The following is a 14,936-nucleotide window of genomic DNA, read 5'->3' on the forward strand; positions in this document are numbered from 1 at the left end:
AGAGAGAGAGCAGAAGGAAGTACCCCAATGGGATATGGTCATGCCACAATTCTTCGCCTCCATTTCTCCAACCTGTTAAGGTTTTTGGCATGCATACACATGCACCTAGCATGTTTTTCAAGCCTCCAGGGCCAGGATTCAAACCACACTTGGCCATGTGGAATCTGGATGCCTTCAAATGGTTAATGGTGTATAAGAAGTAAAAGAGTTGAGATATGTTTATAATTTTATAATTCGCACTTAATCTTACAATTGTACATTTAAAAAACCAGTTTGTGGGACCAGCAGTTAGCGTAATGGCTATGTTACTGGTCTCCCATGTAGTCGACCATGGTTTAAGTCCCGGACCCGGCGGCTTAAACACACACCAGGCACGCGTGCGTGCCCAAGATCCCGAAAGGAGAATGGAGGAGAAGGAATTGCAGCGTGGCCATCTCCCCTGGGGGGTGATTTCTCGCTTTCTGTCTCTCTGTCTCTCTGAGGCACACACCCTATAGCAAAAATCTCTCCAAAAAAAGAAAAAAAAACAAAAACAATTTGTGCCCATAGGGATATTCTCTAGACTTTAAAACACAATTGTCTCTTTCTCTATGAGTATGTATTCCTATGTATGTAAATGACTTTGTTTGACCAAAGCTATAAAATGTATCTTAAGACACTAGTACTCTTTGATACTCTGGGTTTTTAAACTTAGTATTGCTCAACCAGAACAAGGGTTTCTAACCTGTCAGAAGCCACAGACTTTTTTTTTAATCCTAAAATCTGCTTATTGAAAGAAGACACAGACATGCCCTACTTCAAAATCATTTCGATTTTCTTTATTGTGGCTATGATATATAGATATATATAACATAAAATTTGACATTCTAGTCCTTTTGGAGCACACTATTCAGTGGCACTGGTAACATGGACAGTGTAAGGCAGCCATTACTGATATATATTTCCAACATCCCCAAACAGAAGCTCTGTACCCATCAAGCAATAACCCCCCACACACACACAAAGTCAGAGCATATTTTAAATATTTTAAATTGATACCTATTAGTCTATGATGAAGAGCTAAAATATGCAGTAAATATAGGAGAAAGGGTAATAAAGTGCAGAAGTCACAGTCATTGTGGATAATGAGTCAGAGACAGGATGATATTGGGTAGAAGGACTGGTAATTAATAACCTCTTTTTCCACATAGGGGACAAAATAAAACAGAAAACATTTTGCCTGTAGGTGGCAACACTCAGACTTCCTTTTTCCTCTGGTCTCACTTTTCTCATTTGGGAAGAATGACCTGTTCATTGGCAAGACTGAGAAAGGGTGAATTCATTGCAGCTAGAAGAGGAAGAAGGTGCTGGATTCACAGTGATCTTTTCACAAATGTTAAAACTATGGGGGAAAAACTCCTCTTGCACAAACCACCAGACAAGCCTGTGTTTAAGTCTGAGCCCCATCCCTTGAGGGCACCATGGCCTTGAGCAATCACTTCGTGTCTCTAAGCGTGGTTTCCTTGTCTATAAAACAAGGGCAGGGAAACAGTGAGTGGAGAGCGCTCAGCACAGGCCTGTCTGGGAGGAACCAACGGCCTGGCAATGTGAGCCGTTGCTACCTCCACACAACCTGATTTCCTTCTGTGCTATAGCCCTGGGCACTTAGTCTGGAGATCCTGATTTCCCTGCCCTGTCAGCCCCATGTGGGCACGCCTGCCTGTCTAGGCTGGCACCTTGGGGACGTCCTTCCGTTTTCCCACAGCCAGCCCTTCCCTTGGATGCAGAGATACTAGGCGAGGCCTTTCCTATAGAAAGCCGTCACATCTTATGTGCTTAATTAAAAAGGAGGTGTTCATCTGCCCGTGGGAGTTGACTGTCCAGCTTCCTAGTTCCTGGGGGGAATCTTCAGTGCCTTCCTTAGCGTCACCCCTGGGCAGTCGTGACATTGGAGCCAGGAAACGTCCTGTATGGCAGGCTTCCGCTCTCTTGATCTCACCTCCCAGAGAAAATCAGTCCAAGTGCATATCCCACAGTAAGGATACCTGTTATGGAACTGAAAATAGGAGGGCACTTCAGAAAGTTTATGGAGAAATACAAGTAAAGTATGAGTTTATTTTGGTACAAAAACATTTTTAAATCCATGAGGTTTTTTTCATAATACACATTTTTCATTAACTTTTTGAAGCCTTCTTGAAGAAGAGGCTCTTTCATACCCTGGCGTGGTTGGGGTACGAGGTATAAGATTGACACAGCTCTTTCCTTTTCTGTATGATAGCACAGGCACATGCACACAGGGACAGAGCTAAGACAGAGAAGCACCCTGAGCAAGGTCTCGTCATCCACAGTCCCCTTTCCAGCCTTCAGCTTCTCAGGATCCTGGATGTGTGTAGACCTGGCGTGTTTTCGTGTTTTCAGGTCAATAGTGAACTCTTGTAACCGTGGACTCTGGTGATCATGACGTGTCACTGCAGGTACAGTTGTCACAGTCACTACGCCCTGCACACGTAGTTAACAGGCAGCGTCCAGCCGTGCAGGGGGCACTGTGTGACCACTGTGCCACAGCAGCTGGGTCGGAAACAGCTTTTCTGAAGGGCAATTAGGAAAATTACATCAAAGTCTAAAGTATGCACACTCTTTGATTCAGAAATCCCACTTCTGTCACTTTGTCTTGAAAAAAAATACCAGCTTGGCTACACAAACCCTTAGGAAGATGGTTATTGATTGTTTATATTAAGAATTGAAAGTGTTCCTCTCTAGGGATCGGTCACACACTGCAGTTGCTACACCGAGTGGAAGAGAGTATGGCAAGCACTGATGGTAGAGGGTGGACCGACAGACTGTTACATCAAAACAGCAAGGAACAGAATAACCTATACATCTTTTAAAAAAAAGAGAAAGAAATTCTGTGTTTGAGGACTTGTGTGTGAGTACGTGTGCGTGTGTGTAAGATTTGAAATGAGTTAAGTAGATTAAATTAGGGTAGGTTTAGGCAAGATGCCACTGCTGTTTCCCTTCCTTTTCCCTCCATGGCCTCCTCCATGACAATTCATTTTTCTTGCTTGATTTTTCTGGCTGAAATAACATGCAAACCATCTAACTTCTTTTTTCTTCTCTCTCTCTCTCTTCCCACCTCCCTCTTTATTTTTTAGAACAGTTTTTGGTGCACAGCGATATTGAAAGGAAGGTACCAAGATTTCCCTATACATACACGGCGTTCCCCACCAAGGTGGTATTTTGTTACAGTCAGGGAACCTGAGTGACACGTCGTGATCACCCAGAGTCCACGGTTACAGTCGAGTTCACTATTGACGTTGTACATTCTGTGGATTTTATTTATCTTTTTATTTTAATTAATATTTTTTAGAGAGATTTTTGCTATAGAGCACATGTACTCACCAGAGAGACAAAAAGCAAGAAGTCACCCCACCCCCCCCCATCCCCCCAGGGAGGATGGCCATGCCACAGTCTCTTCTCCTCCATTCTCCTCTTGGTATCTCGGGCATGCACACACACGCACCTGGCATGAATTTTAAGTCATGAGGTCTGGGGCCCAAACTGCAGTAGACTACATGGGAGTTCAGTGACATAACAATTATGCCATCTGCTCGTCCCTACTTTTTATGTTTTGAAGAATTATTTATTTATTTTAATTTGTTATAGGACATGCGTACTCATCAGAGAAAGACAGAGAATGAAAGAGAGGGAATGTGAGAAAGCAAACCACAAGGTCTGGGACTCTTACTGTGGTTAGCCATGTGGGAGTCCAGGGCCTTGACCATCTTGTCACCTGCTGGCCCCATTCTGTGGATCTTCACAAATGTAAAATGACATGTACTCACTGTTACAGTGTCATTTAGAACAGGTTCGCTGCCCTAGAGTTTCTCAGGGCTCCGTCTGTTTATCTCTTCTCCCGTCTAGCCACTGACAACCACTGACCTTTTTTTCTGTCTCCATAGTGTTGCTTTTTCCAGGTCATATGGTTGGAATCATACAGTATGGAACTTTTCAGTCAGACTTCTTCACTTAGTAATATGCCTTTAATATGCCTTCTTGCACTTAGTAGTATGCCATGTCTCTTTATGGCTTGATCATTTCATTTTAATCACTGAATAATTCTGTTGTCTGGATGTGTTAGTTTATCCATTCATGCACTGAAGGATATCTCGGATGCTTCCACATTTTTGCCAATAATGAATAAAGCTGCAGTCAACATTCGTGTATGGTTTTCATACAAAGGTTTTGTATGAATAAAAACATAATTTTTTGACCTACTCACAGTGGCACATGCTGCTAAGGCTCTGTGCTCCACAGGCTAGGACCACATGGGAGGCCCAAGTTTGATTCTGGGTCCAACCTAAAGGCTGAGCATGCTGACATGTAATCTCAGGGACTGGGGCAAACTGAGTCAGGAGGATCACCAGCCCGAGGTGGCCCTGGGCAATACAGCAAGACTGAAAGAACTGAGCATGGTAAAAAGGGAGGGAAGGAAGGAAGACATGGCTCTCACCTCCTTTGGGTAATCCCCAAAGAGCGTGATTGCTGGGTGGTACAGCAATGTTAAGGGTGTGTTTCATTTTATAAGAAACTGCCCAGCTGTCTTCATTCTGCATCCCACCAACCATGAATGAGAGTTCCTGTTGCTCCACATCCTCACCAGCATTTGGTGTTGTCAATGTTCTGGGTTTGGGCCGTTCTCATGACTGTGTCATAGCGTCTCATTCTGTTCATTTGCATTTCCTTGATGACACTATGTAGAACATCTTTTCATGGTCTTATTTGTCATCTGTAGCTCTTACTTTGGTGAGTTCAATTTCTGTTTTTAATAATAACAGGCATTCCCCAAATTATAATATTGACCTTTAAAAACAGCATTTGAAAATGTATTTTTAAATATATTATTTAAATACATTCAAAATTTGTATTTAAAAATATTTGTCTATTTAATTTTATTTATTATCATTATTTAAAGGTTTTTGTCATTGGGCACATGCACTTACTGGAGAGAAGACAGACACAGTGAAAGGCAGAAAGTCTCTCCCCAGGGGGAATAGCCATGCTACAATCCCTTTTCCTCCTGGGATTTTGGGCACACGCATATGTGCCTGGCATGATTTTCAAGCCAGGTCTTGAACTGCAGTTGGCCCTATGGGAGTCCAGCGCCTTAACAACTACGCCATCTGCTAGCCCCTAGACAACTTTCTTTAATGATAGAAAATGTATATACTTCAGAGAAATAGAGCGAGAGAGAGGCACCCCTGATGGCATATTGTGTGGTGGTCCCCTTTCTCCAGCCCTCTAGCTCTGCAGGATCCTGAGCACACAACCATGTCTGGCATGTTTTCAAGCCCACCCAGGGATCCAACCTGCAGCCAGCACATAGCTTCCAGCCTTGCAAGGTACTTATGCCACAGTAGCTGGGCCAAAAAAGCATTTTTTAACTAAAATTCAGAATTAATTTCCTCCAAAAGTAACATTATATATAGCATTAGATTCTTAGACCCGCCAACAAAATTCTACCCAACTCAACAATTCCTCCCCTAGGTTGAAAATGCTAGTAACTTAACAAACTAAACCAACACAAAAGACTTCTTCTCACGGTTTTATAATGCTGATACTGAGAGAGAGTGTTCATTCATTCATTCATGCAGAAACTGTCTAGAGAGTGCCCTCTGTGCCTGAGAAAGACATCTCTTTCTTGTTTCCTGGAAAAATGCTATCTTTGTGGCCAAGTGAGGGTGGGATTTGGAGCGTGAATAGTGGCAAGGTTAACTGGATCCTGACCACGGAGATCCTGCAGTGATTACTGGGAGCACCTGGAACCACCAGCCCCATTGTCTGCTGTCATGAGCGAACAGCTGCCTGAGCTCTGCAGGCAGTGCCAGGCATGCCCAGACACCTAGCAGGTGCGTGTTAGCTCCATTTTGGTGCTGGGTGTGTCAGGAATTGAGCAATTGGTACCTCCTGAAGGCAGGTTGCTTTGGTGTGGAGCCAGGTGCTTTTCCGAAAGTGTTTAAAATACAAAATGAAAGTTGTGATGGAAGAAGGGACAAATAGGCATAGGTTCTGTCTGAGGGGAGACTTCCTGGGTGAGAGGATGAGTTGAAAACGACAGCACAGAATTGGGCCCAGTGAGTGAAGAGATGTGGCAGCCTGTTTTCCCTCCACTCGCGGAGCGACTTAGTTTCTGTTACTTGTGCATGGCGCCTGGTGTGGCGACGCTGTGCCTGAGTGCGAGGCCTGGCAGGATGTGACAGGTTTGGCTGTGTTCGCCTGTGTGGTAAAGCAAGAATAAAGTGCTTCCAATCCCTGGCCATGAGTCAGGACAAGAGCAACGTCCCAGGCACGTCCCCCACGCCCCCAAGCCAGGCTTGCTGGCGTTGGCAGTGGCGCCCACCCAGTTGAAGAAATGGTGTGCTTAGCCTTCATGCCTGTGTGGCTCCCACCGTGAGACAGCTGAGCCTTTACAGGTGGCAGTCTTCCTGTATCTTGAGGGGTTGCTCCTGAAGCTCCCCTTTCCAAAGACAGCATTATTCCAAAAGCAGTGTCGTTGTCCACAGCAATGACATTCCATCTTTGTGATCATAGCAGCAAAAGATTTTGGTTTATAGATGTGTTTTATATTTGCCAAAGTGTGCGTGTGCTTGCCAGAGAGAGTGAGGGAAGGAAAGTGAGAAAGCACCTACCTCCCCAGAGAAATGTTCATGCTGCAATCCTCCCTCCTCCATTTCTCCCCCCTCAGGACTTTGAGCCTACGTGCACTCCCACACAGCGTGTTTCTCAAGCCACCAGGTCCTGGATTCCAGCTGTGTCGTTGGCCATGCGGGATCTAGTCTGCTCAGCCACCTCAGCCCTGACTGGCCTGGAAGGTTTTTATTAAAACCTCTTAGAAAGACTTGTTTGATGAGGCATCTCTCCGCCTTGTCCAAACGATAGGTTCCCAGTTTGGAGTCATTTTGTTTTTATGATGGATCTTCATGGAGGGCCAGCCCTGTAGTGCAGCAGGTTAAGCCCTGTGCATGGGGAGTCAGGTCCCACATGGCCATCCGTGGTTCAAATCCTGGCCCAGGTGCTTTTGAAATGCACCAGCACATGTGTTTGTATGTCCACAGTCCTGACAGGAAGGAGGAGAGGAAAGAGGATTCTAGCATGGCCATACCCCATTTGGGTGTCCTTTCTCTCTCTCTCCAGTGAGGGGATGTGCCTCTGACACTTATATGTATATATGTGTCTGTACACATATATAGTGTATATTATGAAAAACTATGCATGAATTTGAATATTTTTTGCACCAAAATAAACTTGTAGTTTAGTTCTATTTTCCATAAACTTTTTTTTATTCTTTTTTTTTTTTTTGAGAGGTTTTTGCTATAGGGCATGTGTGCTTGCTAGAGAGACAGAGAGACAGAAAGTGAGAAATCACCCCCCCAGGGGAATGGCCATGCCACAATCCCTTCTCCTCCATTCTCTTCTCGGGATCTTGGGCACGCACGCACACACGCCCGGCGTGAGTTTAAGCCACCGGGTCTGGGACTTGAACCGCAGTCGACTACATGGCAGTCCAGAGACATAGCCGTTAGGCCAACTGCTGGTCCCTTCCATAAACTCTTTGAAGAACTCTGGTCTTCGTGACCAAATAATGGTGATTTTCAGAAGCCTCTGTCTTCATGCTACCCAGATAAGCTGAACTATCCCGGAAAAGACAGTGGATAAAAAGCCTGACTATCAGGCAATCAGAAACAGAACGCAGCTTAGAAAGAACGATGGTCCTTAATTTTCTTTATTGTTTTTAAGAATTATTTTATTTAACTTTATTTTTTAAATTTACTTATTTTTTTAACTTGACCAGAGTGGGACAGAGCAAGAGAGAGAGAGAGATGGAAAGTGAGAGAATAAGCTGCCAGGTCTGGGACTTGAATTATGGGTGGCCATGTGGGAAGTCCAACACCCCTAACCACCACACCATCTGCCAACCCCAGTCTTTACTTTTCAACATGTAGTTATCAGAAAAACCTGATAGCATAAGCCACTCCAAAGATGAGCCTTTCTGTGAGAAAGAATGAGAGGCTGATATTTCAAGGTTCCTTCAGAGAATCCCTGACTATTGAGTTAGACCCAAGACATGCTTTTTATAATGCCAGGCAATTCTTTCTATTGCAGATCTCTCAAAGGCCTTGGTTCTAACAGAAATCGGCCCCAAACGTGACCCTGCCACTCTGAAATTGTTCCTGAGTAACATGGAGCGGCTGCTGCACGCCAAGGCTCATGGGTAAGGAGTTTCAGTTCTGGGAGTACCCTGTGGCCAGAAGGGAGAGAACCAAACACACACACTTGCAAAATCCTCTCCCGAGGCCTTGAAGAGGAAACCCCTGTGTGACAGGAGCAGGAGGCCCCCGGGAGGCTCAGTGTGCTCATCCTCTGGGACCGATACTCTGGTGGACAGGGATCAACAAACAGAGGGGACCCTCTGTCTCTTCTGATCAGTGTTTGAAGAATCCAAGTTGGCCAGCCCATGGTCTGGTGGTTACAGGAGCTGAATCCCACATGGTGGATTACACAGTTCAAGTCACGGACCTGGCAGCTTGAGAAACACACCAGGCCTGTGTGCATGCATGCCCAAAATCCCAGAAGGAGGGAGAGATGGAGAGAAGGGATTGTGATGTGGCCATTCCCCATGGGAGTGCTTTCTCCCCATCCTTTCTATTTCTTACTCTCCCTAGTGGTCACATGTACCCTGTGTCAAAAAAAAAAAAAAAAAAAAAAGAAAGAAAGAAAGAAAGAAAGAAAGAAAGAAAGAAAGAAAAGAAAAGAAATCCACATAGTGGATCTCAAGTCACTCAACAGCGAAGCCTGCCTATACTTATGAGTCCTTCCTAAGAGGACTTGGCTTCAGACAGCACTCTGATATATTTTTCCTAAATGTTTACTAAAGCCAAGTGAATCCTCATCCTTCCTGAAGATGTACGCTGTAACTATCAGCCACAGGAAGTGAGTGTCAAGTTCAGTAGTTTCGTCCCTTGTTGCAGTAGCCAAACGTCAGGGGCTCAGCAGCCACTTGTGGGGAGCTACCTCAGTGCAGAACACGTACAGCATGGCAGAGAGGTCTGTGGGGTAGGGCTGCTCCACACCCTGGGTTTTGCATCCTGAGCCCATTGACAGATGCCCTGTGACCTGCTTTGACTGCTGTGCATGCCCAGCAGAGAGGGTGACTGGATGAAGCCAGCACACACACACTGCATGAGGAACTCCAACCCCATGTCTGCCTGCCTCTCTTCTCCTTTCCCTCTCCCCAGGGTCCGCGTGATTGGAAGCTCTACCCTGGCTCTCTGTCACCTGGCCTCGGGGGCTGCAGACGCCTACTACCAGTTTGGCCTGCACTGCTGGGACCTGGCAGCCGCCACGGTCATCATCAGAGAAGCAGGCGGCATTGTGATAGATACTTCGGGTGAGCTCTCCTACCCTCACCTCGCCCTCCTATCCCCAGGTCGCCACCAAGTGACTCCATGGGAGGGCCACTTCCTGAGGTCCCCACCATACTGATTCCCTACATCCTGAGAGTTCTGTGGGTGAGACCATGCAAGGGTACGGGATAGCAGTGGGCCAGGCCTATCAACTTCCTTCCCGTCCTTCCTTCAGACTGTGGGATCAGGACATCTCGGCCAGAGAGCAGCTGTGCCACCACTTGACCCTTACACAGCATTGACAGTATTTTGAGGGCTTTCACATATGTATAGACTCCACAGAAATACAGAGACAGATGACAGGTATCTTGTTCCTCCAATTTCTGAGGCTAAGTACTTCCCCAAGACCCCATAGGTCAGCACCAGTATATGGCAGGAGCATCCTACTGCACTTAGGCTCATGGGTCCAGAAGATGGCCTGTCCCACTTCAAGGTCACGTGGATCTCAGTGACTGACCTCCCGGGAACATGAGTGAGCGCCATGTACATCTTCAGAGCTTCAGGCAGACTGCTCACCTGACATCAGCAGTAACAGTCAGGGGCCAGGCAAATGCTCACGAGAGGCCATTCTCTGCTAGTTTAACCCATAGTTTGTTAGTGGAAACACAGCAGCTCACTTTTAATGATTGGGTATGTACCACAGATCTTTTGTCATTTGATTTCTACTTTTTTCCTATTTCTCCTTTGAAAAATCTTAAGTGAATTATCAGAAAAGTATAAAAATTGGACCAGCAGGTGACATGGTGATTAAGGCACTGGACTTCCACATTGCCAACCGCAGTTCGAGTCCCAGACCTGGTAGCTTGAGAATTGCTTCAGGCATGTGAGCGTGCATGCCCAAAATGACAAGAGGAGAATGGAGGAGAGGGGATTGCTGCATGGCCATCCCCCTGGGGGGATGATTTCTCACTTTCCCTCTCTGTCTCGCTCTCTAGTGAGCTCGTGCACCCTATGGCAAAAAAAAAAAAAAAAAAAAAAAAAAAAAAAAAAGAAAAAAAAAGATAGAAATAAAGTTATCAGCCTTAGTGTTTCTTCACTAGGCAGGCCAGTTTACATTATAAAAGCATCCAACACTCTGGACTTCACCACATGAGTAGCCAAGACTGCAGCCATACAGTCAGTCCTGATTCATACCCCAGCAGGAAGGCAGCAGGCTTCACCAACACTCTGAGTTACTCAGGGCATGTCCCCAGATCGGCAGCCATGGCATTTCCACCAGCTAGTTGGAAGGGCCACCTCCTGGCCCTACCTAGAGTTGCTGAATCAGAGTCTTCATTCCCTAAGGCCCCCAGTGACCCATATGCCTAGTAATGTTGGGGAGGGACTGCTCCCCCCCATCCTGCTCTAGCCCACCATGGGGATTTCTGTGGACTCTCCATTCTGCCACACAGTCTCGAGGACAGTGGCAGCTCCAGAGACTCACTGGTGCTGTACAGCCTGGACTGTGTCCACTGCTGGGGAGAGCAGGTGAAGAGAGGCTCTGACCCTTTTGGCTTTGCCAGCTTCACTTCTAAACCAACTGTTTGGTATGGGCCGTGGGACTGGAGCGTGGTCCCATGTGCTGTTGTCTTTGACGAGTATGTAATTGTTCACCCTCCGGTAACCAAGCAGGGCTCTCTCTCCCTCTTGTCCCCAGGTGGACCCCTCGACCTCATGTCTTGCAGAGTGGTTGCTGCCGGCACCCGAGAGATGGCGATGCTCATTGCTCAGGCCTTACAAACTATTAACTACGGACGTGATGATGAGAAGTGAGAGGGTCCAGACACCAAGAGTGACGTGCTGAGGCTGGCCTTCCTGGGACGCTGCAGAGGACAACTCCCTGGGGAGGGAGCTGCCCTAGCACCTGGGCTCCACTGCGGGCCAGGTGTCTCACTACCCCAAAGGGAGATGTCATGTTCAAGTCTGTGGCTAGCCTTGTTAAACCCACATCTTTGTCCGGGATCTGGTATTTAGGTGATTTCTCTCTTTTCTCTCACATAGCCTTTTCCAGCTTAGTCTTATATCAGGGCTGAAACCCAGCCTCATGAGATACATATTGATTATCCATTATTGTCTTTTTTTTCTTTTCCAGAATGCGAATCTCAGGTAATAAGGCTTTAGAACTGCTGATAAAGCAGACTTGTTCTCAGGCCTCCCCGTGGTCCTTCAGAATGCAATAAACTAAAGTGTCGGTGCTCTGCTGGCTCCCTCTGCAGGTGTCGCTTACTCCCAACCACCCTCAAGGCTGGTAGCCATAGATCTAGGCTCTTACGGAAGGTTTACCTATTAAAGCCCCAAACTGAAGCCTGTGCTGTTTGCCCACTGCCTTTGATGAGCACGCTGCAAATGGCCAGAGTATCTTGCAAGATTCTAAGTCCACAGAGGGGACAGACGAGCAGACACTGGGGGCTCAGGAGCAATCTCTGTGTTTCTGTGATCAGCCTCATGAGGAGAAATGGAAACACATTTGCTGCTCTTTAGAAGGTGGAATTACCTCTAAGGTTAATCCTAATGAGCTAGTTTAACCCATAGTTTGTTAGTGGAAACACAGCAGCTCACTTTTAATGATTGGGTATGTACCACAGATCTTTTGTCATTTGATTTCTACTTTTTTCCTATTTCTCCTTTGAAAAATCTTAAGTGAATTATCAGAAAAGTATAAAAATTGGACCAGCAGGTGACATGGTGATTAAGGCACTGGACTTCCACATTGCCAACCGCAGTTCGAGTCCCAGACCTGGTAGCTTGAGAATTGCTTCAGGCATGTGAGCGTGCAAATAAAGTTATCAGCCTTAGTGTTTCTTCACTAGGCAGGCCAGTTTACATTATAAAAGCATCCAACACTCTGGACTTCACCACATGAGTAGCCAAGACTGCAGCCATACAGTCAGTCCTGATTCATACCCCAGCAGGAAGGCAGCAGGCTTCACCAACACTCTGAGTTACTCAGGGCATGTCCCCAGATCGGCAGCCATGGCATTTCCACCAGCTAGTTGGAAGGGCCACCTCCTGGCCCTACCTAGAGTTGCTGAATCAGAGTCTTCATTCCCTAAGGCCCCCAGTGACCCATATGCCTAGTAATGTTGGGGAGGGACTGCTCCCCCCCATCCTGCTCTAGCCCACCATGGGGATTTCTGTGGACTCTCCATTCTGCCACACAGTCTCGAGGACAGTGGCAGCTCCAGAGACTCACTGGTGCTGTACAGCCTGGACTGTGTCCACTGCTGGGGAGAGCAGGTGAAGAGAGGCTCTGACCCTTTTGGCTTTGCCAGCTTCACTTCTAAACCAACTGTTTGGTATGGGCCGTGGGACTGGAGCGTGGTCCCATGTGCTGTTGTCTTTGACGAGTATGTAATTGTTCACCCTCCGGTAACCAAGCAGGGCTCTCTCTCCCTCTTGTCCCCAGGTGGACCCCTCGACCTCATGTCTTGCAGAGTGGTTGCTGCCGGCACCCGAGAGATGGCGATGCTCATTGCTCAGGCCTTACAAACTATTAACTACGGACGTGATGATGAGAAGTGAGAGGGTCCAGACACCAAGAGTGACGTGCTGAGGCTGGCCTTCCTGGGACGCTGCAGAGGACAACTCCCTGGGGAGGGAGCTGCCCTAGCACCTGGGCTCCACTGCGGGCCAGGTGTCTCACTACCCCAAAGGGAGATGTCATGTTCAAGTCTGTGGCTAGCCTTGTTAAACCCACATCTTTGTCCGGGATCTGGTATTTAGGTGATTTCTCTCTTTTCTCTCACATAGCCTTTTCCAGCTTAGTCTTATATCAGGGCTGAAACCCAGCCTCATGAGATACATATTGATTATCCATTATTGTCTTTTTTTTCTTTTCCAGAATGCGAATCTCAGGTAATAAGGCTTTAGAACTGCTGATAAAGCAGACTTGTTCTCAGGCCTCCCCGTGGTCCTTCAGAATGCAATAAACTAAAGTGTCGGTGCTCTGCTGGCTCCCTCTGCAGGTGTCGCTTACTCCCAACCACCCTCAAGGCTGGTAGCCATAGATCTAGGCTCTTACGGAAGGTTTACCTATTAAAGCCCCAAACTGAAGCCTGTGCTGTTTGCCCACTGCCTTTGATGAGCACGCTGCAAATGGCCAGAGTATCTTGCAAGATTCTAAGTCCACAGAGGGGACAGACGAGCAGACACTGGGGGCTCAGGAGCAATCTCTGTGTTTCTGTGATCAGCCTCATGAGGAGAAATGGAAACACATTTGCTGCTCTTTAGAAGGTGGAATTACCTCTAAGGTTAATCCTAATGAAGCTATAACAGACAGTTCAGGTATCTTTTTGGAGGTTGAAGAATTGAGAAAGTTGGGACCAGCAGGTGGCATGGTAGTTAAGGCGCTGGGTTCCTACGTGGCCAACCACAGTTTGAGTTCGTGACCCACCGACTTGAAAATGACCCTGAGCACATGTGCATGCATGCCCAAAATCTCGAAGGAAAACGGACGGGGTGTGGCCATTCCCCTGAAGAAGGGGGGTGATTTCTCACTCTTCTCTCTCTGTCTCTCTCCAGCAAGTACATGCACTCTGGCAAAAATCTAAAAAAAAAAAAAAAAAAAAAAAAAAGAAAAATTTTTGGCTTAACACAGAATTCCAGCCTCCAGCCTACTCTTAACTTTTCTTTCATCCTCCTGAGCTGCGACCAGCAAATGTGGCATATTTGGGAGTACCCTGTGTTTGCTGTCTCTGGCTCCTCAGTACCAACTTGAGAGATGGGCCCATAGAGAGCCCCCTCATTCACCCAGGTCACCCCTACCCACCTCCCCCCCAGAGTCATCAGCAAGCCCCTGCTGGCTGCAAGGTTTCTGCTCCAGACCCTCAGGGGCCACGCAGAAGCCCTCACCGTAAGCTCTCCCAGCATGAGCTGGCACAGGACGGCTCGCTGCAGATGGACGACTTCAGAGCCAGCTGTACAGGGGGCTGCTCCCTTTGGAAGTGAAGTACCCAAAGGCCTTACCTCCACTTCTTGGACTGTTTTCTGATATGTACTTTTTTTTTTTAATCTAAAAGGAAGAATTGACTTTTCTGGTCTGAATGGGGTAGCCAGGTGAACCTCTGGTAGGTGTAAGCTCAAGGGCCCAGTTGTGTGTGGGCTCAGGCCTTGTTCGGGACTTAGAGCAGGCCAGCCTCTTGCTTCTGGTTACGACAGGAGTGCATCGGACTGCAGGAGCCAGAACTTCAGGTGGGAAGGCGCCTTGTCATCTGCATGATGATCCTTTCCCCCTTGAGACTCTGAGCCTCGACTCTTCCCTGTCCCCTCCTGACCAGTATCTAGCCTCTCATTGAACCCCCAGTAAAGGCAAATTATTCCTCCAGAGACTGCATCCCACACCGAGAGCTTTCATGGCCTCAGAAAGTTCTACCTATGTTGAGCCAAAGCCTCTTTCCAAATAGCTTCCATCTCTGCTCTGACTTCAACCACCAGGTCCAGGAATAACTATGTTGTTTGAAGGTCTGTACCCGCCTCAGCCTCTTCCTGCTCTCCAGGCAATGCAGCTCCTGCTCCCTC

At 47.1% G+C, this 14,936-nt stretch overlaps 1 protein-coding gene and 1 long non-coding RNA gene across 2 annotated transcripts in view; both read left to right on the forward strand.

Annotated features, from left to right (window-relative positions):
• IMPA2 (inositol monophosphatase 2) overlaps positions 1–11,615 on the forward strand; it is a gene marked incomplete at its 5' end in the record, with an annotated part of 66,375 nt that extends 54,760 nt beyond the window's left edge. The window contains 3 exons of the mRNA XM_014582316.1: positions 8,140–8,248; positions 9,273–9,424; positions 11,077–11,615. Of these exons, the coding sequence (XP_014437802.1) occupies positions 8,140–8,248; positions 9,273–9,424; positions 11,077–11,192 (377 nt within the window). The remainder of the gene's footprint in view (positions 1–8,139; positions 8,249–9,272; positions 9,425–11,076) is intronic.
• A 1,173-nt stretch (positions 11,616–12,788) lies between these two features.
• Positions 12,789–13,364, forward strand: LOC114005232 (uncharacterized). The gene is made up of 2 exons (XR_003547107.1): positions 12,789–13,142; positions 13,261–13,364. It is a non-coding gene; the product is annotated as an uncharacterized LOC114005232 (long non-coding RNA).
• The last annotated feature ends 1,572 nt before the right edge of the window (positions 13,365–14,936 follow it).

This window comes from Tupaia chinensis, unplaced genomic scaffold (assembly GCF_000334495.1).
Source record: "Tupaia chinensis unplaced genomic scaffold, TupChi_1.0 Scaffold143584_1, whole genome shotgun sequence".
Lineage (NCBI taxonomy): Eukaryota > Metazoa > Chordata > Mammalia > Scandentia > Tupaiidae > Tupaia > Tupaia belangeri.